Source organism: Melanotaenia boesemani, chromosome 20, assembly GCF_017639745.1.
Source record: "Melanotaenia boesemani isolate fMelBoe1 chromosome 20, fMelBoe1.pri, whole genome shotgun sequence".
Classification (NCBI taxonomy): Eukaryota; Metazoa; Chordata; class Actinopteri; order Atheriniformes; family Melanotaeniidae; genus Melanotaenia; species Melanotaenia boesemani.
The window spans coordinates 22,544,477-22,570,016 of record NC_055701.1 but is presented as its reverse complement, the minus strand read 5'-3'; the positions used below and the strand labels follow the sequence as shown (position 1 = coordinate 22,570,016).

At 41.2% G+C, this 25,540-nt stretch overlaps 1 protein-coding gene across 1 annotated transcript; it reads left to right on the top strand.

Moving 5' to 3' along the window:
* The first annotated feature begins 7,330 nt into the window (after window positions 1-7,330).
* Window positions 7,331-12,419, top strand: LOC121631641 (piwi-like protein 2). Its single transcript, XM_041972644.1, has 9 exons — window positions 7,331-7,378; window positions 8,197-8,385; window positions 9,079-9,180; window positions 9,325-9,441; window positions 9,938-10,026; window positions 10,356-10,461; window positions 10,629-10,882; window positions 11,294-11,401; window positions 12,179-12,419. Exons 1-9 carry the CDS (start codon window positions 7,331-7,333, stop codon window positions 12,333-12,335), a joined length of 1,170 nt encoding a protein of 389 aa, XP_041828578.1. The 3' UTR covers window positions 12,336-12,419.
* Window positions 12,420-25,540: the final 13,121 nt, after the last annotated feature.

Here is a 25,540-nt window from a genome sequence, read left to right as displayed (position 1 = left end):
AATCTATAGCATTTTTACCTGTGTGACATGTTGAAATGTAAATCTTATTGTGGGCTATCTATATTATTGTATCCTTGATATTTGATTTGCACAACATCCAGTCAAACTATAGAAAACAACGTTAGAGCGTATTCATACCAGGTTCGTCCAGGAGACTCGGTTTTATGGGTGGGGTTTGCTGAGAAATCTTGCAGCTTTATTTCATTTGGCCTGCTTTCACCCTGCACTTTATATTGAAGTGGACCAAACTGCCTGGACAGCGTCATGCAGTTACAGGAACTGCTTGTTTGGGGCAAATAGAAATCCTCCCCTACAGCCGGTTCGTTCATCATAAACAAAGGACACCACATTTATGCTGTCTCTGGATTTCTGTTATTACTTGTGTAACTTCTCAGTTATCCAGGTCATGGTAATCTGAGCCTGAATAAAGTCAACTGGACTTTTATTTCTTAATTCCTAAAAAATACACACCTTTAATCCAAAAGGCTTCTTTAGTTGTAGCCAGTTCTAACTGAATAAACCTTTTCGATGAGATGTAAAACATTTTCAAGAACAAAGAAGCAGAAGTCCAGATGACTTTATTCATGCTCTTACAATAAGTGTTATGTTCACACCTAAGTTTTCACAAGAAGCTGAATACAATGCCCTCAACGTCACTTTCTCTCTTTGGTTCACTGGATGGTCCGTTTGTGTTTGCAATGTAAGAGAACTAAGACAGCCCTGGTTTTCAAATGGACTAGAGTTTGGTTTTTGGTCCACATCAGAGTGCAAATGAGCTTTCACCTTCCAAATGAACCATAGTATCTGTGGGAATTGACCAGGGTTCCTAACAAAATCAAATAGCACCAGTTGCCTTTAGTGTAAGTTAGTCTAAAATGTAAAATGTACATATTTTTTACCGTATGTTCTCAATAAGTGATTCATCGAATAAATTTGAAACAGTTTATAATGGAGTTTTTTTACTATTTAGTTTTTACATACTTAGTCACTGTTATACATGTTTTCAGAGGTTTCTTGTGGGTAAACTGCTATCTGCCAGATCATTGCAGAGGTTGTTGGATGAGAAACTCTCTGTTTTCATTACTGTGGATACTTGCTGCTCCAAAACATTATCCAGTGTCTTTCTCTCCATCACCAGTCACTGAAAACAGCCCTGAAACTGAGTCTCTGATATTTAATCCTTTAGCAGGGAGAGCTGAAGAGGTTTTTGTCAGGAGCAGGTGGGTGTTTGATCTACTGTGGCTGACTAGCAGCACAGAAATATGTTGCTGTGTGTTCGGCAGCGTTCAGGTTTCTTATGAAGAGTGAACCATTTTTAGCTTTGCCTTCACTCAAGTCTCCAGCTAAATAGAAATTTTTTTTAAAAGCCATTTCAACGCTGTCGTTGTTGAGCTGCATGTATCCATATCCAATGAGTTTCAGAGCTTTGTCTCCAGGTGGCTGCTGGTACCATAGCATCACCCTGTAGTCAGTGTGCCCGTGGCTGCAGACCAGCTGGACCTCATCATCCAGCTTTCTGATCAGAGCAGTGGGAGACTGATGGATCTCAACTCCAAGAGAAATACCTGGTGTGAGCAGAGTTGGACAGATTGATCATTTAAAAAATAAATTAAAATCCATTACATCCTAATTCACTATAAAGCAGTTGGTACCTGTAAGGATTTGGCAAAAAAGAAATACAACCATCATGTGGAGATCTGTCATGACTGCAGTTACTCTAAAGTCTGCAATGAATGAAATGCAGTATTTTCAATTATGAAAAGCTCTCTGTTGTTAGATCTGATCTGAAGGCGAGTTCAGGAACAAACCAAAGTGATGCTGAAGAAAAGGGAGGAGTGACTTCATGTAAACTAAAGACTTGATAATGGCTGCAACTGTTTTCATGTCTGAGGGCTCCTCAAGACATGTGCTGATGAACTTGGAGAGATACTTCAACGGGTCTAAAACCTGAGCATGCAACTTAGAAGAGTACCCACCATTCGAAAGGCACCGTGCATCGTTCCAGTTGCTAAGAACTCCCAGTGAGCTGAACAACCTCCAACTGGTGGCACTTACATTACATCTGATGAAGACTTCCTTAACCTCCTCAGGCCTCAGATACAACACTACCAGGCAGAGGTCGTGTGGAGGATGCCATCCTGTATCTACTTCAACGAGCCCAATCAGGAAAGGAAGGGAAACAGCACAGTCAGGATACTCTTCCTGGAGTTTTTGAGTGCTTTAAAAATGATTCAGCCCCCTTGCACTCCAGGAAAAACTCATCAGCATGTGAATGGACCCCTGCCTGGTTGTTTGGATATCCAGCTACCTCACCAACAGACTGCAGTATGTCAGACTAAAGGACATCACGTCTGACACTGTGGTCACCAGCACTGGAGCTCCTCAGGGTACTCTGCTGTCCCCCATCCTCTTCACTCTGTACACTGCAGACTTCTGCTACAACACTGAAGTGTGTCACATCAGAAGTTCGCAGATGACACGGCCATCATGGGGTGTATTAGAGACCACGAGTAAGAGGAATACAGGAACCTGGTGAGGAACTTTGTTGCCTAGTTACACAAACAACTTGGAGCTCAAAACCTCCAAGGCTTAAGAACTGGTCATCAACCTTGGAAGGGACAAATCCAGTCCAAGATCAGTTCTGTTAGGCTATAAGGAGGAAGTGGAGGTCGTGCAGATCTATAAATATCTTGGGCTGTGGCTGGACAACAAGCTGGAATGAACAAGCAACACAAATCAGCTGTACAAGAAGGCTCAGAGCAGGAAGTACTTCCTAAGGAGGCTACGATCCTTCAACATCTGCAGGAAGCTTCTGGATATTCTATCAGTTTGTGGTTGCCGCCGTACTTTCCTACACTGTGGTGTGCTGGGGCGGAGCACTTCAAAGGCAGACTTTTCCAGGTTGGAAAAACTGATCAGGTGGGCTGGCTCGGTGGTTGACATGAAGCTGGACCCTCTAGTAGCCGAGAGGAGAACTCTGAGCAAACTTCTGAACAATGCCACCAACCTTCTGCACAGTCTTCAGCAACCAGAGAGGCCTGTTAAGCAACAGAGTGCAGGACCAACAGACTGAGAATCTCCTTTATCCCCCATGTCCCAATTCTATTTTTACGTGTATATATACTTGTCATACTTGTTTTATATTTTTTTTTATAATTTCACACTATTATATTGTTCTTATTTTAACTTTCCTGGGAGTATAACAGTGCAGGGTGTAATAGAACTTCAATTTCTCTGAGGGAACCTCCCAAAGGGATTAATAAAGTTGTCTGAAGTCAGATTTTTCACAAAATATTTTGTTTTTAAAATATAAAAACATTGTATAATATAGATAGATATAGTTTTTTAAAACCCGAAAAAGAAGAATAAAGAGTTGTTCCCTTCGTAGTTGCCAGTCAGAATAATCAGAAACACTTTACTGACACACAACAAAAATATAAAACATATAACACTGCATCAGAATATCAAACAGAGCAGTAATAGACAATAATATAACATACAGACTGTATTCTTCTTGATGTGCTGCATGTCTGATAGGAAAGATTTCCAGTGGTTAAAAGCAACAGAACTGAAGATTCTGGATCCTAGAGTGGACAATCAGACCAGGACTATGAGAAGGACGGAGGGATTTTAACTTTACGGGTCAGAAGCTGTAAATTCCTGATTCATGTCACATGATTAACATCTCTTCTGTGCTACATAAATCCAGATATGATACCAGCTTTACACCACACAGGAACTCTTGCTGATGCTCTTAACAGCAGTAATTTTTTATTATTTTATATTTATGTATTTAACTACCTCCTTTATTATGTTCAGGAATCATCTTGTTGGCAGGGTACAGAGTGTATTGTTCCATAACATTTCATATTAAATAATAAATGAGTTATGGGAGGCAAATGTGCATAATCTAATTTTCACCAGAGTGTGTGAAGTGATCAGAGGTAAAATGACGGACCTCCAGACCCAGACTAACACCTGGAAAAAGAACAAGAAAAAGCTTCAGATCACAATAATACATTATAATGAGCGTTTCCTCATAAAAAATAATGTGTTTTTTTTATGATTACCTGACAGGTAAAAGAAAATAACATCTATAACATCTATTTTCTTTTAACACAGAACACAGATGTTCTAAAAATATCATATAAACACAGCTGTGTTAGTTAATGAAACATCAGACCCTAATATACCCACAGAAGCAGCTGCTAAGAGACTGAAAACCACTGATGATAAAATACAAAAGGAAAGCTTTAGTGGAGTTTTTGTTAAGTTCTGGGGGGATTTTTGTCAATGTGCTTTGCTTGCTGCACAGTAGTAAACTGCACTGTGATCAAGTCTGACATCTCGGATGTGCAAAGACCCATTTTTAGTTCCATCTCCACCCAAATCTCCATCGATTGTGAAAAGATCTTTATATTGAGTTTCCATTGTGGAAGCTTTGTAGTTTAAATATCCAATGAGTTTCATAGTTGTGTCTCCAGGTGATTTCTGGTACCAGAGCATCATTCTGAAATCAGTTTTTTCATGACTGCAGAAAATCTGTACTTGTCCACCAGAATCTGTGATGAGGTCAGGAGATTGAAGGACCTCAAAACCCAGACTAACACCTAGACAGAGACAGACAATAATAACATGATAAGTAAATGCTGTAAAAGTATTTCCTAATTTAAAATAAAGATGATTGTTTTCAAAGAAATTATTACCAGACAGGCAGCAGAGAAAGAGTAAAGGAATCATGTTGAATGTCCCGAAACAAAACTCCTTCAATAACAAGTCAAAGTGTGTCACAGAGTTTTAGAGACCTCAGATCAAACCGGTTCACGCTGTGAGATTTAAGCCTCTCTTGATATGATTTACGTTTAAACAGGAAGTGAAGTCAGCAATGTGGTGGCTGCAGTTATTGACATCAGATCAAGAGCTGGGAGGGAAGTTCTAATTCAAAACCACTGAATAAGATAAAGGTTGACAGAGTTTTTGTATGAAGGAGTGGGGGTTTGCTGTTGATGTGCATAGCTGGCTGCACAGTAGTACACTGCAGTGTGTTCAGCCTTCAGGTCGACTATGAACAGAGAGCCGTTCTTTGCCGTCATTCCACTCAGATTTCCAGTGATATTGAAATGTTTCTCAGACTTCTCATAGTCTGGATTGCTGTAATACAAATGTCCGATGCGTTGCAGAGCTTGGTCTCCAGGAGATTTTAGGTACCAGTGCATTTGTGTGTAGTCTGTTCTCTCATGACTGCAGATCAGCTGGATTTTGTCTCCAAGATTTTTTAAAGCAGCTGGAGGTGTTTGATTGATTTTAACACAGAGACAAACACCTAGAGAGAGAAAAAAAATTAAATACTGTAACTGTGCTGAAACTGTAAATGAAGGATTCCCAAATAATGAAAATGAATTTACCTATCAGCCAAAATGTAAAGGAAACTGTCAGCATGATGACCTCCTGTTTTAGTGAACACACGAACCTGAGTGGCTCTGACTCCAACTACACACACATAAACATTCCCCTCTTAAACCTGCTAGTTTAATAATTTCTGCAACTCTAGCACCACCTACTGGAAGAACAGAAGAAGTGAAGCCAATATACTCTTTCAAAGGAAGAACCAGTTTTTGTTCAGCTGCTCACACTTTTCACATCACTGTGTTTGCTGACAGCACAGAAATACACACCACTGTCGTCAGGCTGCAAGTCCTTCACAGTGAGAGCCCCGTCCTCGATGCTGCCTTTGCTGGCTAAATATTTGGTCTGAGTGTTCCAACTGTCTGGATTCCCACCAAAAACTGTGTACACAACGAGGGCCATGGTCTCCCCTGGACGCTGCCTGTACCAGTACATTTGGGTGTGACCTTTATCTTTGGTGTGGCTGCAGTTCATCTCTACAGACTGGGAAACAGAACTCCAGCTGATGTCAGGGTGCTGAGTCACATCCTGGCACAGAGCTGTGAAAAGAAAACACAAAACTCAATTACATGTGTATTATTTTAGATCTAATCTGAAATAATACAAAGTGGAATAAAATACAATCTGGAATTCAAATCTAATATTTGAATGCCAAAAAGATTTTAGTTTTAGATAATAATATCCAAAGTCCTAAAATACATCTAGCTACACATCTCCATGACTACACTGTTAAACTCCCGTACCTTGAAGCCACAAAGACATAACAAGAAGTATGTGAACCATGATAGTGTGATAATATTTAACAATGAGTTGACAGAATAATACTTGATCTTGCTGCTATTTATGAGGAGAGGTGGGTCTTTAAGGTCATCGCTCTGCAGTGAGAACCGCCCCTTCCATTTCCTGATTGTTATCACAAGAGAAGCCAACATGGGTTTGTGTGCAGGTGGTTGGAACCTATAAAACAAAGATTAAACCATGTGTGTATGACAGGGAGGTTTTTGTATGGAGGAGCTGTGATATGTTGCACTGTGTAAACTAGCAGCACAGAAGTAAACTGCACTGCTGCTCAGTACTTCAATCATTAATGTGCAGGTGTCGCCTTTATTTGCTGATCCTTTGATCGTCACATTCACTCCTTTCTCTGTAGTTGGAGAGCCTGCAAGCATGTATCCAAGAAGCTGCAGCTCTCTGTTTGTTTGCTTGTACCAGAGAATTCGGTTGTAGCTATCAATATGATGTGAGCAGGTAATTGTGGCCTTTCCTTCAAGTGTTTTATACATTTCTCTTGGTTCCTGTCGGACTTTGTCACTGAGAGAAGAACCTGTTGGAAAATTATTTAAAAACATGTTCATCATTGGTGATTTCAGAAAGACAAATAACAGATTTATTAGTTTTAAAGAAAGAAAAGCAGCTGAAATGTGACAGAAATGTCTGAATTAATTTGAGGTTATTACCTGAAACCATCAGGATGTTAAAAGCAATGCAAAGAAAAAAGATGATCATTTTCTGCTCTCCAAAAGTCTGGAAATAATGAGATTAAGATAAGATAGAATTAATATAAGTTAAAATTCCCCCAAATGTACGAGTAGTTACACTGATCATTTCCAGCTTCTTTCTGAGTCAGTCCTCAAACATCATTGTAAACAGACATGTGATCCTTAGATGGGTGGTGTCATAGATCAGTGGTTACCTATTTTCTTTGGAGACCACTTTCATGCAAATACTAAAAAGCTATGGTCCCCTGCTCCACCCATGCTGTAACCATGCTTGGTTTTATGCTTTAAAAAATGAGATTATCGCCATAAATAATGTATTCTGGCTGAGTCCTGTCCTTCCATAAGGTCAAAGTTAAATTTTAACAACATATAGACTTACCTTTTGTTTTTCTTAAAATAGGGATAATGTGTTAACAGCAATTAAAATGGTTCTAAATGTTCAAAGCCTCGGGGACCCCAAGTTGGGAACCTCTGTCAGAGGATCCTCCTCTTAACATGAAAGCCTGATGCTGCCATCTAATGAAAGAAGATGAGAAAGATGCAACAGTCTCTGAGCTGCAACCACAGGCTGCAACACACCCATGGAGAATTATTGATAGTACATAAATAATGCTTCATTTATGAATATACAGTATTTCTCTCGTATCACCATTTCCATTGCAGCCATACTGGGTTTGCGTTTAATAGAAAAAGCACAAACATCTGATGCTGAAGCTGGAAATAACAACCATGTCAGGAGTTGACATTAATGTGAAAAGTCCGCGACCAGCCAACAGTGGCAAACCGCTGTAGTGAGAGTAGCAGGCCGTTAGTCGGCGCTGTTGTACTGATGGACGACAAAGCATAATTTACTTGCGTGTTTCTACATACAACAGATAGTTGGAGGGCAGACAAGTGCCATCTATCCATTCTGAACCCTTTGATAAGATTATCTGACACCTTCAAGTTGGTTTAGTCACTGGTGTGTACTTTTTTTTACGTCCTTTGAGTTTTATGTTGTAATTTTAGGATTTATTATGTTTACTGTTCTAATTGGTTTGAAACTTAATGTATATTAATGAGTTTGTTTTTGTTGAAGCAGTTATGGACATTAGCTGCGCTAATTTGTGAAGCACGTGTGTCGGTTAGCTAGCAGCTGGAAATTTTGTTCGTCTTGACATTTACTACATTTTATGGAGGAAAAGTTCCACATTAGTAAATAATTACTATTTTTAAGCAGCAAATAGTTGCTCAAAAATAGTAATTAAAGGGACTGACTAATTTGTCTTTTTCCATTGACTGATGCTCTTAGATCCCCTTGAGCATCTGGGCCATCTTCTACCCTCGCCGCTGTGCGGACCAAGCAGAGGAGCTGCTTTCCACCTTTAACAAGGTGGCTGGGCCTATCGGGGTAAGACTAGAGCGACCTGTTCGGGTGGAGCTGCGTGATGACCGGACTGAGACTTATGTCAAGAGCATCCACTCTCTGCTCACCAGTGAGGTATTACATATAGAAGTTTAGGCGAAAACAAACCTGTACTGGTAAGCTTTCTACAAAGATCTGTCCAATTTAAATAGTTTTTGGATATACTTACATTTGTTAATAAAGATGCAACTTAAAAATGTTGTTGTGCAAGATTTTTATGAACAAATATGTAAAATGGGAACTACATGGCCCATAAATGTAACAAATAGTTTGACATTGTCAGAGATTTATAATTCAGGAAGGGTTTCAGGTTCCTTTAGAAAGTTTAATAAAAAAATCCCATTTTGGAATTTCTGTAGTATTTTGTATGTAACTGGAATCATTAGCTGCGTTTACATGGAGCACTTTTGATCCGATCCAAAGTCCAATCAGAGTCCAATCATGTCAACATGTCAGCTGATCCAATCGGCTGCAATTTCAGCTGATCCTATCGAGAGGGGTGGTTTAAACCTTTGGATCAGCAGGAAAAACGAACCGTTCATATAAACTCATTCTGATCGTATCTGTGGTCTCTACACATCATCTTGTTTGATCACTTGATCTAGTGTGTCTGTAAACATGTCAGCTAGAATCTCTGATCACATTGATTTCAGTGGGATAGATGATTTATTTGTTCATGTAAACGTAGCTACTGTCTGATACCGCTGAGCCAATACTGCAAATGCTGGAAAGTAAAAGTGGATTATTTATTTTCACATCTGTGTGCAGCCTAAATTGCAGCTGGTAGTTTGCATCATGGTTGGCAACAGAGAGGATCTCTACAGCGCCATCAAAAAGCTGTGCTGTGTTAAAAGTCCCGTACCGTCACAGGTTTGTAATGTGTTGTTTCTTTGTTTAAAGCAAGTATTTCAACATAAAACTATAGTTTAAAATGTTGTTGTTGTTGGTGTTTGTTTTTTTTAAGACAATGTCTTCTTCCTGGAAAAATACTATTTGTCATATATTTGTCATTAGGCCATCAATGTGAGGACAATATCTCAGCAACAGAAGCTGAGGAGCATTGCCCAAAAGATACTCCTGCAGATGAACAGCAAGTTAGGAGGAGAGCTGTGGACTGTCAACGTTCCTCTGGTGAGTATCCTCTTTGAAAAGCAGAAAAGTCACAACACGCGTGTTAGATGCGCACAGCTCTAAGCATGATCCTTTATTCAACCAACACTGTGGTTGGTTAATAAAGACTTATTGTAAATCTAAATCTTATTCTAAAATGATTACACTGAATTAGAAAATGGCTAAAAAAGACATTTCCTTTCTCGTGGTGATTTTAAGGAGCTAGTAACTTGATCACTCCTGATCAGAATAAAGCCACTGCAACGTAACGTAATGGAGTGGGTGCTGCAGTACTGGTAATATGAATCTGTTAACACTGGCAAAGGCTGAAAAAAATATGCATTTGGTAGAAAAATTCATCTTTCAAAATAATGCTGTATTACTTGGGATACCGTTTTAAATTGTTTAGTTTACAACATCTGGCCCTCACGTTGCCTAAAAGTATTTGCTCCTTGGATAAATCTAGTTGATGAGTCCTGATGTAGATTTTTTTCTGTTTCTTGTCTCACTTGAACAGAAAAACTTGATGGTAGTTGGAGTTGACGTCCACCATGACACTAGCAAGGTGCATCAGTCAGTCATGGGATTTGTTGCAAGTGTGAACAGGTAAACAGATGTTTACTGCTTTTCATCGTGTGGCTCTGGTCTTGTGTCTTTTGCTTACGTAATGATGAAGTTTTAATTTTTTAGGTTTAAGGTTTAATTTACTATATATTCTGCACCAAGATTTGGGTTCACTTCTTATGTTATGAAGCTGGTGGGCTTTAAGGCCGCGTCCTCAGATGATTGATTGGAATATTCATAGAATGAACTTAATTCTGTATAATATTAAAGAAAATTTGGAATTGGAGAGCTAAAGAGTATTTTACCTAATAGTTATGGTGTTAGTAAGTGTGGTAACTGATGATAAATACATTTGCCTTTTCCTTGCCCAGCTCACTGACCCGCTGGTACTCCAGAGTAACTTTCCAGACACCTAATGAGGAACTGATCAGTGGTTTCAGAGTTTGCTTGTTGGCTGCTTTGCAGAAGTACTACGAGGTAACCATTTTCCAGTATATCTTACAAAATTATTCAACTTCAAACCACAGCTAACTCAAACAAGAGTTGCAGCTTGATCTTTATTAAACAGTTGACACAATCTGCTTCTGGATCTTATCAGAAGAAAAAAATGGAGGAAACTGCAGTCTTTGACCTTCTCTGTACAGGTAAACCACAACCTGCCAGAAAAGATTGTGGTGTATCGGGATGGTGTGTCCGAAGGCCAGCTGAAGATGGTGGAGCAGTACGAGATCCCACAGCTGATCAAATGCTTTGAGAGGTTCCCCAGCTATGAGCCCAAGCTGGTCTTCGTTGTGGTCCAGAAACGCATCAGCACCACACTCTACTCGTGTTCTGCAAACACCTTTGATGCTCCTCCACCTGGAACTGTTGTGGATCACACACTCACTCAGAAAGACTGGTCAGTGTCAAGCTTCAGGTTGTGGTCACCGCTCGTTCTCTACTTGGGAGATGCAGCAGCTTTTTTCAGAACTTGAAAGCAGATAAATGTGAGGATGTTGTAGACGGTCTATCCAGCGAGGCATTGATTATGTCACATTGATTGTTCACATGGAAAGTACTACAAATAGATTGGGAACAAATGAAAAGGCTGCTATACAGATATGCTCCATGTCTGGCGCCTCTCCCCTCAATACAGCTGGAAATCACACTGTTAAGTGGGAAATATTATTGACTTCATGACTTTAGTAACAGCTAATGCATGCGTGTTTTTTCTCTCATCTGATTTTGGTATATAAACTTGAATGAGTCACCCCATTTTCTCTGGTTCTTAAAGAGTTTCACTCAACATGTTTTCTTTCCTGATATTTAGGGTGGACTTTTATCTGATGGCACATAGTATTCGTCAGGGTTGTGGACTCCCTACACACTATATCACCTTGTACAACACGGCAAACCTCACACCAGACCACTTGCAAAGGTACGTCTGACATTTTATTCAATGTGAGTAACTATCCTCTCATTTTTTCATGGCATGTCCAGGCTTTAATAACGACACTGATAATAACTCTTTCATTAGTTGTACTGGTGTGGCCAACTTTTTCATTTTGGTTCACCAGCATAAAAATTTGCACATTCCACAATATTCCACATTTTACAATAGTTTCCAGTTTCATTGTCCATGTCCATCATTCTGTCTGTGTTTTCCACATTGCAGAAATCATAGGACCAAAATAATCCCATTCTGGGCCCTGCATGTATTAATCTCAATATACCTTCTCCAAAATGTTTAGTAAAATATTGAGATAACAGCTGACAGCTTGCTGTCCTGTTTTTACCAGCAAGATATTTTGTGCTGCTGTTTTTATATCTTTAACTTGTTAATAATGTTGGTTGGACTTAAGGACTTTATTTCTTTATGCTTTTTTTAGATAAAGTATAATTAACCCTTAAATGCTTACTATACCACCCTAAGATTGTAGCTGCTGCCATCTCCAACAAACACAATGTTTAGAAATCGGATAATAGGCGCAGGCAAAAGTTTCCTAATATCACATTTTAGAAGTGAAGTTTGAAGTCAGATCTGATCTTTTTACTCCCCTTACCTGAGTTTTAATGGTCAAGTAAACTGGTTCTATTTAATACCTCAAACACCTGTATTTCTAAGTTTTTGAAGGTCTGCTTTTCATTTTATAAAGTGTGACACTTTAATGTTTGATCAGGTCTAAAACTTATGATTGATTTTGTCTCATGCCAGGTTGACGTTCAAGATGTGCCATCTGTACTGGAACTGGCCAGGCACCATTCGTGTTCCAGCACCCTGCAAGTACGCGCATAAACTGGCTTTCCTGTCCGGCCAACACCTGCACAAGGAGCCAGCCATCCAGCTCTCAGACAAGCTATTTTTTCTGTGAGGTTATTAACCCAAGTGTTACGACTGTCAGCTATGCAACTCATTATTCCATCTTGACCTTGTATCATCGCCTGGCTGGGATTGGCTGCACTCCTTCACACCTTCCTCACTTGCTTCCTGGTTTGCTGCCAGCTGGACCAATTTCTGCTAATGAGGCTTTAAGGATAAAAGGTTCATGGCATCCCTTCATTCAGTGGCAGCTGCTCTTTGACAGCTTGCCCACTTTGTAGTGACTCTGGTTGCCTTTTGTTAGCCTCTTTGTTTTAGTATTTAGCCCTTAAGGCTTTGTTTCTTTTTATCTGTTTGTTGGGGAGCTGCTTAAGTTAAACCTGTAAACTGTTAATCTTGGTTCTTTGTTTAAAAAAATTGTTTTAATATTGTTTATTTATCGGTGCTGTTTCTGGTTGTTTTGTTTTAACTTCAGTTAGATTTCTTTGTATCCACCAGCCACTCAGGATAATAAATCACCAAATTCTCTACATTCCATCTGGGCATCTTTATTTTATGTTTCTTCCTCCTTCCCTAGACGAGCCGGGTTGTTAGATAAGTGGGGGCTTGCCACAGATATTTTGTGAATCTCTGTGCCCGGAGATGGTTTATATTGTTATGTGGTTGTCTTGTTTCAGTATGGTGTCTACCTTTAGTTAGCAGGGCTTTTTAGCTGCTTCCTCCTCCACATATGTGATCTGCTGCAGTTTGTTGAGCACTTCGAACTGCAGGTTCCAAAGCAGACTACCAAGTGTGGCATAAAAGTATTGGTGGTGGATCATTTGGTGGACTATGTTGTACTTTGTGTGCCCAGTGTTTCTGTAGTGCCAAGTGAGGACAGTGACAGCAGGTGGCCATGAAAAAGAGGCAACGCCTTTTACCTAGATTGCAGCTACTGGGGTGGATGTTCAGGAAGGTGAACGGGGTAGGACGCCAGTTACTCTTCCTCATTAAGATCCACTTTCTTCTGCCAGCTCTGGAGCTTGTGATGGGACTAGGTTGAAGGTTCTTTTGGCATGCCTCGAGATTTAGGCTAGAGAAAGAGCATTGGCACCAGCCAGACAGGCTATGAAACTGCAACTGCTTGAGCTGGATGCTCAGGCTCGAGCACCACCAACCTCTGCTGGTGGCCCTGCAGCTTCTCAATGTATCCTGAAACATTTTACGTGGGATATATAAAATGGCTATATTGCAAACATCGAGAATAAACGATCACAGCAGGGTTTTAAGCATCTACGTAGGATTTTCTTCATAGCACTTTGCTGGTTGGAGTAAAGCTCGCAGCACATGCATGTTATTTCAGGAGACGGGAAGAAGCATTGAAACGAGGTGTATGCAGCAAGCTAGCTAGCTAGTTTACGAGCATTAACCCATTTCACCCCACCGGTCACAATAGTGACCATAAAAAATATTTTTGTTCACAGAGCTCTAAAAATGTTTCTGAGTGATTTTTCAACTCTGTTTCAGTCAATAATGAAATAATATAGTGTTTAGATTAAATGTGTGCAGTGTCACATGTTTAGAGTAAACTGTCACATGATCAGACCTGTTTACTTCCTGGTTGCACCTTGAGGGGAAGATGGCTGCCTCAAACCTCACAAAGAAGAGGTTAGTAAAGTATGTTGAAATTAACATAGGACAAAGATTTTTGGTATACATGATCTTTTAAGTGTCTAGTAACAATATATGTTATTGCATTCACTCAAATTTTTTAGATGTGTCTGCAGAATGAGTAAACATGTTAACGGTCACAATAGTGACCGGTGGGATAGTACATTGAATTTAGGTGCACAATTATTTATATATATAGAAAATTCTTGCCGTGCCTAACTTTTACCTTTTTTGTTTCTTTCTTTCTGTTAGATATACTTTGAGTGAGGTTCTTGATATGTTAGACTTAAGTGATGGCCCAGACAAGGCATGCAACATAGCAGTTATCCCTCAAAATGAGAAAGATGCCATCCTAAGTGATTGTGATAGTGATGAGTCAGACATGGACTATGAGGGGGAGATAGGCCATTTGCCATACCGGATTTTGAATGCACGTGCTGAACTTATGGGCACAGATGATGACCTCCCCCAATCCACTAGCCCTCCCCAACCACCTGGCACAGTTTCTAATGAAGAGTCTAAGACCTCTGCAAGTCATACCAGGCAGCCACAAGAGCCAAGAGCAAAGCTACAAATGATCAAACATGAAGTTCGAGATAGGAAAACCAATGTTGATGAACTTACCCTACCCACCACTAATTCTCCACCACCCTCAGCTGAAGATGAGCCAGGGTCTTCTAGCCACCAGAGAGGCCAGTCTGGGGAACTTCTAAGGTCTTCTAGCAGCCAGAGGGCCAAAGCCAAAGAAACACCAAGGTCCTCTAGCCACCAGAGAGGCCAGTCTGGGGAACGTCTAAGGTCTTCTAGCAGCCAGAGGGCCAAAGCCAAAGAAACACCAAGGTCCTCTAGCCACCAGAGAGGCCAGTCTGGGGAACGTCTAAGGTCTTCTAGCAGCCAGAGGGCCGAAACCAAAGAAACACCAAGGTCCTCTAGCCACCAGAGAGGCCAGTTTGGGGAACGTCTAAGGTCTTCTAGCAGCCAGAGGGCCAAAACCAAAGAAACACCACGGTCCTCTAGCCACCAGAGAGGCCAGTCTGGGGAACTTCCAAGCTCCTCTAGCCATCAGAAGGGTCAGTCAGAGAGGCCATTGGTGCAGCTTGAAGTAGTCAAGAATAAAGATAGAGTGTTCAAAAAATCAAAGAGGCCAGCCACTGCTAGCATTCCTGAACACAAAGTATACAGTCCAAATGCTGCTGAATGTATCAAACAAAGTTCTCCTGATCCAATGGATGTTTTCCTACTAATGTATCCACCCACACTAAGAGATATCACAGTTGAAATGTCCAACCTCTACTCAACCCAGACCAAAGACAAGCAACTAGATATGAGTATGGATGAGCTCCTTACATTCTATGGGATCCTTCTGGCATCTGGGTACAGCACTGTTCCAAGAAGACATATGCACTGGTCGCTTGACAGGGATGTACATAATGAAAGCATTTCAAATGCAATGCGGAGAAATCGGTTCAGTGAAATAATGGCCTCACTACATTTTGTTGATAACACAAAGCTCACTGAAGATCCATTTTTCAAGGTTAGACCGATCTTCACTGAGCTCAACAAGTCATACAAAGTCCTGCCATATCCAGAATGGCTGTCAGTGGATGAAAGTATGATACGATATTATGGCCGACATGGATGCAAGCAGTTCATAAAAGGCAAACCAATTCGTTTTGGTTATAAGATCTGGAGCCTTGCCTCATCCAGTGGGTACATGCATCATATGGAGCCATATGCAGGACGCCATACGCTCCTACCAGAGACTGGGTTAGGCCAAGGGCCAAGTGTTGTTCTTGGTCTTGCAGAGCAAGGTGAGGTGCCACAAGGTTGTAAATTCTACCATGACAACCTCTTTACTTCCTTTGCACTCCTGGATGAGATGACTAAGAGAGGATATGGCAGCTGTGGGACAATGAGGGAAAACCGTCTCCTTGATGTTCCCTTCAAACCGAAGAGCGAATTCATGAAGTTACCCAGAGGAACCTCTGAAGTTCTAACACAAGGAGAAAAGCTGCTGGTCCGCTGGAAGGACAACAACATTGTCACTATAGCAACAAATATGGAGAAGAAGTATACTGACACAGTTGTGAAGCGATGGAACAAAGAGCGTCGTTCCTTTGACCAAGTCCGACAACCGCAAAGTATCAAGCAATATAATGAGCACATGGGAGGTGTAGACCTACATGACCAACAGGCCTCAAGATACAGTATCACAATCAGGTCCAAGAAGTGGTGGTGGCCCATCTTTTCATGGTCTCTCAACAGCGCACTTGTAAATAGCTATTACTTTTACAAGTTTGTTATGGGAGGTACCATTGACCTGCTGACCTTCTCACGGATAGTAGCGCAATCTCTTATGCAAAGGTTTGGCACAAAGCCACTAAGCCATGGAAGGAGATCTCTACTGACTGCCTCTGTTCAAGATCTGGCAAGATATGATCAAGACTCTCACTGGCCAACCAATACAGGGAATCGATTCCTGAGGTGTCGTTTTTGTGATAAACGCACCACCTATGCCTGTGAGAAATGCAATGCATCACTGCACATTGAGTGCTTCAAGAAATATCACGGCAAGTAGAAAAAGCTTGAAAGGACTGTCAAGTAAAGAATACTCAGGTCATTGAATGGTGAAAAGGCGCAGTACAGCAGACTAGGTTCATTCAGTCATTGCTGTATGAAAGTGGGAATGAAAGATAAAGGTTTATCGTTCATTGTTTTTGTTATGCATTTTTATGCACGTCTCTACCATTACCTTCATGTTCTATATTACTGCAGTTAGAGTATGACTGTTTATAGGTAAATATAGTTATACACAAAAAATTCAAGCATTTAGTTCAAGAGCCAGGTTCTGTATACATTTCCCAAATTTGCCATGGTATTTGTTAAAACTTGTATGTGTACTCTGCAGAGGACATTGCACCTAAACATGTTATGTTTAATGTGAATGGATCGCATGAGCCTAATTCACATTATCAAGTGAATGTTGCACTAAAATGTTATAACATTGCAATTTATATTGTACAAAACTACAATTTCAAATGTTGCACAAATGTAATGGTGTTGCGAAGTTATATTAAAATAACAATATGTCAACATTGTTTCTTTATCTTTATCTTTAGGCAAAAAGCGCCTCTACTTGAGAGTACCACACATTATCCCACCGGTCACAATTGTGACCTTGCATAAAACACACTTTTTCTTATATTTTTCAATGTTATTATTTTTTAAAACATATTGATTAGTTCAAAGGGCTACCACCAACACCCGATTTAAATAGTTTTATGTCTGGGAAAAATTTGGTATTAAATGGGTTAAGAGATAGAAGCTAAATGCAAGATGTCAACTGTAAGCAGTAATAACCTTAGACAAGGTGACTGATTGTGCGTGTTTCCCGATGGACATGAAGTTCTTAGTACACCGGAGCAGGAAAACTCCTACAGCTGCCCTTATTATTTAGTAACAGCAGACATTATTAAAGCAGACATTTCTGTCTGTTTTACTGATGGTTAATGCAACGATTTCTAATGTGTGCTAGTCTGTCTGCTGATGCGAGTGCAGCACACCCTTGTGTGCGCCGCAGGTAGACATGACGTAATGTAATTATGTCAACATAAGGAAAAGATTTAAAAAAATAATAAAAAAAAGATCAGGCCGTTTAGTTTTAACAAAAGAAAAAATAAAAACCTGTTTCAGTAAAAAAGGGAACCCTACATTACTTCTGTTGTGATCTGGTGCAAAATAGAAAAAAACCTAAATAAAAATAAATGTAAATATAAAATAATTGAATGAAAAAGACAACAGGTGGAAATTATCGGCAATTAGCAAGACACCCCCAATAAAGGAGTGGTTCTGCAGGTGGTGACCACAGACCACTTCTCAGTTCCTGCTTTCTGGCTGATGTTTTGATCCCTTTTGAATGTTGGCGGTGCTTTCACTCTAGTGGTAGCATGAGACAGAGTGTACAATAGAGGGTGACACGGGAGTGTATTTTCACTCCTGTCCCATCCCACTCCCACAGAAAGAAAAAAAAATTGTCCCGTCCCAATCCCGATAAAATTACTCCCAATCCCATTCTGTTCCCATTTTTTTTTATTTTAGAAGGCATTCGACCATGTCCCCCAGGGACTCCTGTGGGTGGTACTCCGGGAGTATGAAGTGCCGGACCCGCTTGTACAAGCTGTCTGGTCCTTGTACGACAGGTGTCACAGCTTGGTCCGCATTGATGGCAGTAAATCAGAATCGTTTCCAGTGCAGGTTGGACGCCGCCAAGGCTGCCCTTTGTCACCTATTCTGTTCATAACTTTTATGGACAGAATTTCTAGGCACAGCCGAGGTGTTGAGGGGATCCGGTTTGGTGGCCTCAGGATTGGGTCTCTGCTCTTTGCGGATGATGTGGTTCTGTTGGCTTCATCGGGCCGTGATCTTCAGCTCTCACTGGAGCGATTCGCAGCCGAGTGTGAAGCGGCTGGGATGGGAATCAGCACCTCCAAGTCCGAGACCATGGTCCTCAGCCGGAAAAGGATGGAGTTCTCTCTCCAGGTCTGCAATAGGGTCCTGCCCCAAGTGAAGGAGTTCACGTATCTTGGGGTCTTGTTCACGAGTGAGGGATGGATGGAGTGGGAGATCGACAGGCGGATAAGTGCCGCATCTGCAGTGATGCAGACTCTGCATCGGTCTGTCGTGGTGAGGAAGAACCTGAGCCAAAAGGCAAAGCTCTCAATTTACCGGTCAATCGACGTTCCTACCCTCCCCTTTGGTCACGAGCTGTGGGTAGTGACCGAAAGAACAAGATCGCAAATACAAGCGGCCGAGATGAGTTTTCACAGAGTGGCCGGGCTCTCCCTTAGAGATAGGGTGAGAAGCTCTGTGATCCGGGAGGGGCTCAAAATAGAGCCGCTGCTCCTCCACATGAGGTGGCTCAGGCATCTGGTTAGGATGCCCCCTGGACGCCTCCCCGGTGAGGTGTTGCCACCGGAAAGAGGCCCTGAGGAAGACCCAGGACAGACTACCCCCGAGACCCGACTACGGATAAGCGGCAGAAAATGGATGGAAATGGATAGAGATAAGTACATCAGGAGATGTGGAGGAGGCCGTATGAGGGCAACAACCCAGCAGCAGGGCTGCTACCTCTGCCTTTGTGCAAGGAGGAACAGGAGGAGCACTGGCAGAAAACTGCAAAATTACCTCCAGCAGGCCACAGATGTGCACGTGTCTGCTCAAATGGTCTGAAACAGACTCTGTGAGTGTGGTATGAGTGCCTGACGTCCACAGGTGGGGGTTGTGCTTACAGCCCAACATCATGCAGAACGTTTGGCATTTGTCAGAGAACAAGATTGGCAACTTCGTCACTAGCACCCTATGCTCTTCACAGATAAAAGCAGGTTTACACTGAGCACATGTGACAGACTTGACAGAGTCTGGAGCCACCATGGAGAACATTCTGCTGCCTGCAACATCCTCCAGCATGATTGGTTTGGCAGTGGGTCAGTGATAATGGTGTGGGGTGGCATTTCTTTGGAGGGGCCACACAGCCCTCCATGTGCTCGCCAGAGGTAGCCTGACTGCCATTAGGTACCGAGTTGAGATCCTCAGACCCCTTGTGAGACCACATGCTGGTGCGGTTGGCCCAGGGATCCTAATGCAAGACAATGTTAGACCTCATGTGGCTGGAGTGTGTCAGCAGACAATTGATGCTATGGACTTGCCCGCCTGTTCCCCAAGATCTGAATCCAACTATGCACATCTGGGACATAATGTCTCGCTCCATCCACCAACGCCAAGTTGCACCACAGACTGTCCAGGAGCTGGCAGATGCTTTAGTCCAGGTCTGGGAGGAGATACCTCAGGAGACCACCCGCCACCTCATCAGGAGCATGCTCAGGCGTTGTAGGGAGGTCATACAGACACCTGGAGGCCACACACACTACTGAGCCTCATTTTGACTTGTTTTAAGGACATTACATCAAAGCTGGATCAGCCCGTAGTGTGTTTGTCCACTAATTTGAAATGTGACTCCAAATCCAGACCTCCAATGGTTAATAAATTTGATTTCCATTGATAATTTTTGTATGATTTTGCTGTCAGCACATTCAACTATGTAAAGAATAAAGTGTCTAATAAGAATATGTAATTCATTCAGATCTAGGATATGTTATTTTAGTGTTCCCTATTATATTTGAACTGTAAATACATTTGCCTTTCAATTTTAAATCCAACTATATTCACTAATATTGCCGTAAGTATAGCTTTGCCTGCCTTGGCTCTTCTATAAACTTACTAGACATCGTATTCTTCGTTTTTCTCAATAGTGAAGACATATTTCTCGAAAGCTTCTCTCCTTTTCTACAATCACAATTATGTTGTTGCATGGGGGTGGGGGTTGTGAACTTCACTGCATCATATTTTGGGGGGATGTGGCTCAAAAAGTTTGAAAACCACTGCTCTACACCACTGCATTCAATGCTTAGCATTGCTTTTGGTGCATGGCTTGGATGCAGCTGCTCGGCCATGGAAACCCAATCTATGGCGCTCTCTGCACTGTTCTTGATCTGATCTAAAGGTCACATGAAGTTTGAGGTCTATATCAATAGACTGCAGAAAGTTGCAGACCTTGGCACACTTTGCGCTTCAGTACCATGCAGGAGTTCACTGTGCTAAGAGCAATCCATTCCTTCACAAATGTTTGTAGAAACAGTCTGCATGCCTCGGCAGCGCTGTCTTATGAGGGGTAAAGGTGATGACAATTCTAAGGGCCCACATACACCCAAGGCTCTATGACTAAATTATTACGCATAGACATAACTAATATACTGTGTATTAATACTAATGCATCTGAGTTAAAACAAAGCCCCAAAGTCATGCAATAGTTTAGTTTTAATTATTTCAATAGCCTCCTCTCTTCACAAAAATGGTATGGTCCACGGTTCGTTCGTCCTCATGGGAATAAGTGCGAGGGCAAGCAAACTCCCGCATTTTAGAAAAGACTTGAGAGGGAGGCCAGGAGTAGGAGCAGCAGAGCACCAGAGAATATTAGACATTCTTCTCCAAGAACGTTGAGAGTAAAACTGTAGATGGCTGAAACGATTTCTTGGTTATTTATTGTCTGTAACCACTAACCTTAGATGGGACGTGGAGGATGTAACTATAGTGGACTGTGTTTCATACACTGTCTCTCAGTCAGCGCAACTGGAACAAGAAGATAAGATTATTTAATGGCACGGGTCTGGTGAGAACTGAAAAATGGAGGAAGAAATGCTGAATCCAAACGCCTACTGTTAAATTGAATTAACATGCCACAACAGCGGAAAGTCGGTGTTCCAGTAGCATAAGCATTCACTCACTTTCTCACTCAGTTATGTGCCTGCATTAAATTGTATTATGACGCATTCAAGTTCTGCTCAGTAATTGAGCTTTAGGCGAAGGTCAATTATGTTACGTGTTCCAATCTAGTCTTGTAAAATTGTTATTAGTAGAACACTTGAATAGCCTAAAAAAAAAGAAAGTTAAATGATAAAATAATTTTAGTTGTTTTCACAGCAATATAAAATAAAAGACCAAATATGTCTTGCCTTACAAGGGTGACATTACTCAATTATTTTTCCCTCCTACATGAGTGTTTACTAAAACTAAACTGCTCTTGACATAAGGGGGTAATTTTACAGAGCTTGACCTCCACATGGCAAAGTGAAAGTGTCTGCCTAGAGCTATGGTACTGAGAAGCCCATTTAGATTCTGTGTATTCCAAGACTGTGTTAGTTCTTCATCAGTTTTCCAGGAAATGCAACATCTAAAGTTTACAAAAGCAATATATAATGGAACAATAAGCCTTTATGCTCTGCTGCTACAGAATCAGCAGTGGTTGCTTCCCCTGAGTCCGACCCAGCAGACCTTCATCTCCAGAAGTCCAATGACACCTTTAAGGGTGAGTGAGCGAGATACACATGCACAAATTTGCCATAAAACCAGTCTAGTCTGCCAAACAACGCAGCGTTTGGTCTTTTATGTCGGCAAAAGAGCAGCAGCATGCAGGTATGGAAGCTAGTAAAGAAAGCGGACCAGAAATAGTTTCTGCTAAAAAAGCAAATAACCAAAAACGGAATAAAACGAGGATCAGCACTGTAGAATCTTTTGCAAGTCAGAGCTGGCAAAGTTTCTCCTAGACAGGTAAACACTGGAATCTTGCTTAAATTAACCGAAAAATTTATCTTGATTTACAAAGATTTTAGTCTCATTTATTTCTCGGCACTCATTAATTTGTGTGACTGTATGAATATATTAGTGGAGTAACTTGGTGGCCTATTAGTTTGTAACAAATGTAATGATGTTTGGGCCAAGTGAATAGTGTTTTTGTCTTTATAAACTTAATAAATTAATGTGATAGTAATTTCATAAGTGAGACTAAGGGAAAACAGCCACTACGTGGCATTTGTGGATTAATGTAGCTTTAGTTTACACTGTATTTTATGCTAACGTAAATTAGAGCTTGAAATTAGCTCTAGTATTGCAAAGCATAGCAACTTACTGTGTGAATCATCTTCGCTCGTCATTATGTTTGCTGACACTACGTTCACCATTCTTCATAGACTGTATATAAGGGGGGGGGGGGGGGGGGGGGGTGCTCTTTGTGTTTTTCTCTTTCGACTGCAGTTCTGATTTGAAACACTAGGGATCAATGCTACTTATTTTACCTTTAAGGGACAAAAAACGGGACACTTTAAGTTATTTTTTGCACCAGTGCTTGATTGTTGAATACCCACTACCTATTTGTTGAGTGGTTTATTAAAATGTATTTGCAATCAGAGGTGTAATAATGTGGTTTAAGTAGTTATGGGTATCATAGCATGAAAATCAGACAAATGAGACAACTAATAATACATCATTTACATAATAATACTACCACTACATTGTAAAAAAGAAAACAAATTGGGTGCATTACACTTGGCACCATGTGGAATACTAAAAAACATAATACACAGTGGCAACAATCCTGGGGTAGGGGGCCCATGGCGATATTCTTCCCAGAATTTCTCGCAACTGCCCTGTGCCTCGTGCTTGATATACATGATTTTATACACCTCTGGCCATGGAAGTGATTGGAACACCCGATTTCAATTATTTGGATGGATGAGTGAATACTTGTGGCAATGTAGTGTATGTGGGACTGATGTTATGTGTAAAACTGTTTTACTCAGTGGGTTAGGGTAGGCCTGTGCTTTCTTTTTTCTAAACTTGTGAAACACTCTTTTTCTACAATTGGCATAAATGTGTTTTTCGAAATCAGATTTTTCAAGTGAACATTCTGTAAGTACAATCTGTATAACATCTGAACTAAATGTGAACAACCACCGTTCTAATACTACACTGTAATTCCAGAATGAGTGTGTTAAGAAAGAAAGATGCTGTGTTGGTCAAACAACTGGATGCCGATATCAACTGCAGCTGGAACTGGTCTTGGCTTAAATAAGAAGGCAAAGTCACAGTGAGAAGACAAGAGCTGTCATTTCATGTCATATACTTTATTATACTTTCATACTGGCTTGATTTTGTTTTTTCTCAAAGTGCATCAGATGAATGCTTTTAAATATAAAATGTCCAATTTTTTTTCTTTCAGTGAAGCATGCCCCCAGATCCCACTAGAGGGTGATGTATCCTAACCTTTTTCACCGGGGCGAGCAAAAAAAAAAAAAAAAAAATATCAGTTGGCCTCTTTTGTAATGGTGCAAGCTGTCGGGTAAAGCTCAGGAGACTGTAGCAGCGCTCCCTCTAAAGGACAGCCTGAACTATGAAAAAATTATGAAAAAGTAAAAACCACAATGCCGCAGGCTTATGAGTTGGTCCCAAAAGCCTACAGACAAAAGTTTCAACAGTCCTGATACTGAAAGGTCCCCAGAAGGGAACAGTCCTATCCAACTATCGTCCTACCTGTCTCTCCACAACATGGAAGTGCCTGTTGGGCATCATAGTGTCTAAGATAAGCGGGCACATAGATCAATACATGACAGAGATAAAGAAAGGTAAAGGCACCGATCACAAAATCGGCCACAGAATTGGAGAATCTTGCGATTCTCCACTTCCAGGATAAATGTCTCGTCGTCTACGATTGAGAAAAAAAATAACACAGACAGATCCTGTTTATTCACACATCAGCAGTCAGTAAGCACAAGTTAGCTTGGGTCAATAACTTCACAGAAAAAATAGCTTGTCTGAGAGCTGGATGGTTGGCTCCTTGTGCAGGTGTTGGCCGGACAGGAAAGCCAGTTTATGCGCATACTTGCATGGTGCTGGAACACGAATGGTGAACATGAATGGTGCCTGGCCAGTACCAGCTTCTTCCTGTCTTTCCTGAAATAACATGCATGTGCAGGACAGTTTTCTGGATGGGCGGGGGAGTGAGCCGTCTGTTTGCTGTGAGAGAAGCCATGCTGCAAACTTCACTCCAACCAGCAAAGTGCTATGAAGAAAATCCTACGTAGATGCTTAAAACCCTGCTGTGATCGTTTATTCTCGATGTTTGCAATATAGCCATTTTATATATCCCACGTAAAATGTTTCAGGATACATTGAGAAGCTGCAGGGCCACCAGCAGAGGTTGGTGGTGCTCGAGCCTGAGCATCCAGCTCAAGCAGTTGCAGTTTCATAGCCTGTCTGGCTGGTGCCAATGCTCTTTCTCTAGCCTAAATCTCGAGGCATGCCAAAAGAACCTTCAACCTAGTCCCATCACAAGCTCCAGAGCTGGCAGAAGAAAGTGGATCTTAATGAGGAAGAGTAACTGGCGTCCTACCCCGTTCACCTTCCTGAACATCCACCCCAGTAGCTGCAATCTAGGTAAAAGGCGTTGCCTCTTTTTCATGGCCACCTGCTGTCACTGTCCTCACTTGGCACTACAGAAACACTGGGCACACAAAGTACAACATAGTCCACCAAATGATCCACCACCAATACTTTTATGCCACACTTGGTAGTCTGCTTTGGAACCTGCAGTTCGAAGTGCTCAACAAACTGCAGCAGATCACATATGTGGAGGAGGAAGCAGCTAAAAAGCCCTGCTAACTAAAGGTAGACACCATACTGAAACAAGACAACCACATAACAATATAAACCATCTCCGGGCACAGAGATTCACAAAATATCTGTGGCAAGCCCCCACTTATCTAACAACCCGGCTCGTCTAGGGAAGGAGGAAGAAACATAAAATAAAGATGCCCAGATGGAATGTAGAGAATTTGGTGATTTATTATCCTGAGTGGCTGGTGGATACAAAGAAATCTAACTGAAGTTAAAACAAAACAACCAGAAACAGCACCGATAAATAAACAATATTAAAACAATTTTTTTAAACAAAGAACCAAGATTAACAGTTTACAGGTTTAACTTAAGCAGCTCCCCAACAAACAGATAAAAAGAAACAAAGCCTTAAGGGCTAAATACTAAAACAAAGAGGCTAACAAAAGGCAACCAGAGTCACTACAAAGTGGGCAAGCTGTCAAAGAGCAGCTGCCACTGAATGAAGGGATGCCATGAACCTTTTATCCTTAAAGCCTCATTAGCAGAAATTGGTCCAGCTGGCAGCAAACCAGGAAGCAAGTGAGGAAGGTGTGAAGGAGTGCA

Coding starts and splice junctions, on each gene's coding strand:
- LOC121631641 (XM_041972644.1), top strand. CDS start 7,331: ATGGTTCTAAATGTTCAAAGCCTCGGGGACCCCAAGTTGGGAACCTCT. Junction 10,027..10,355: donor TTTGTTGCAAGTGTGAACAG/GTAAACAGATGT, acceptor TTCCTTGCCCAG/CTCACTGACCCGCTGGTACT. Junction 10,462..10,628: donor CTTTGCAGAAGTACTACGAG/GTAACCATTTTC, acceptor TTCTCTGTACAG/GTAAACCACAACCTGCCAGA.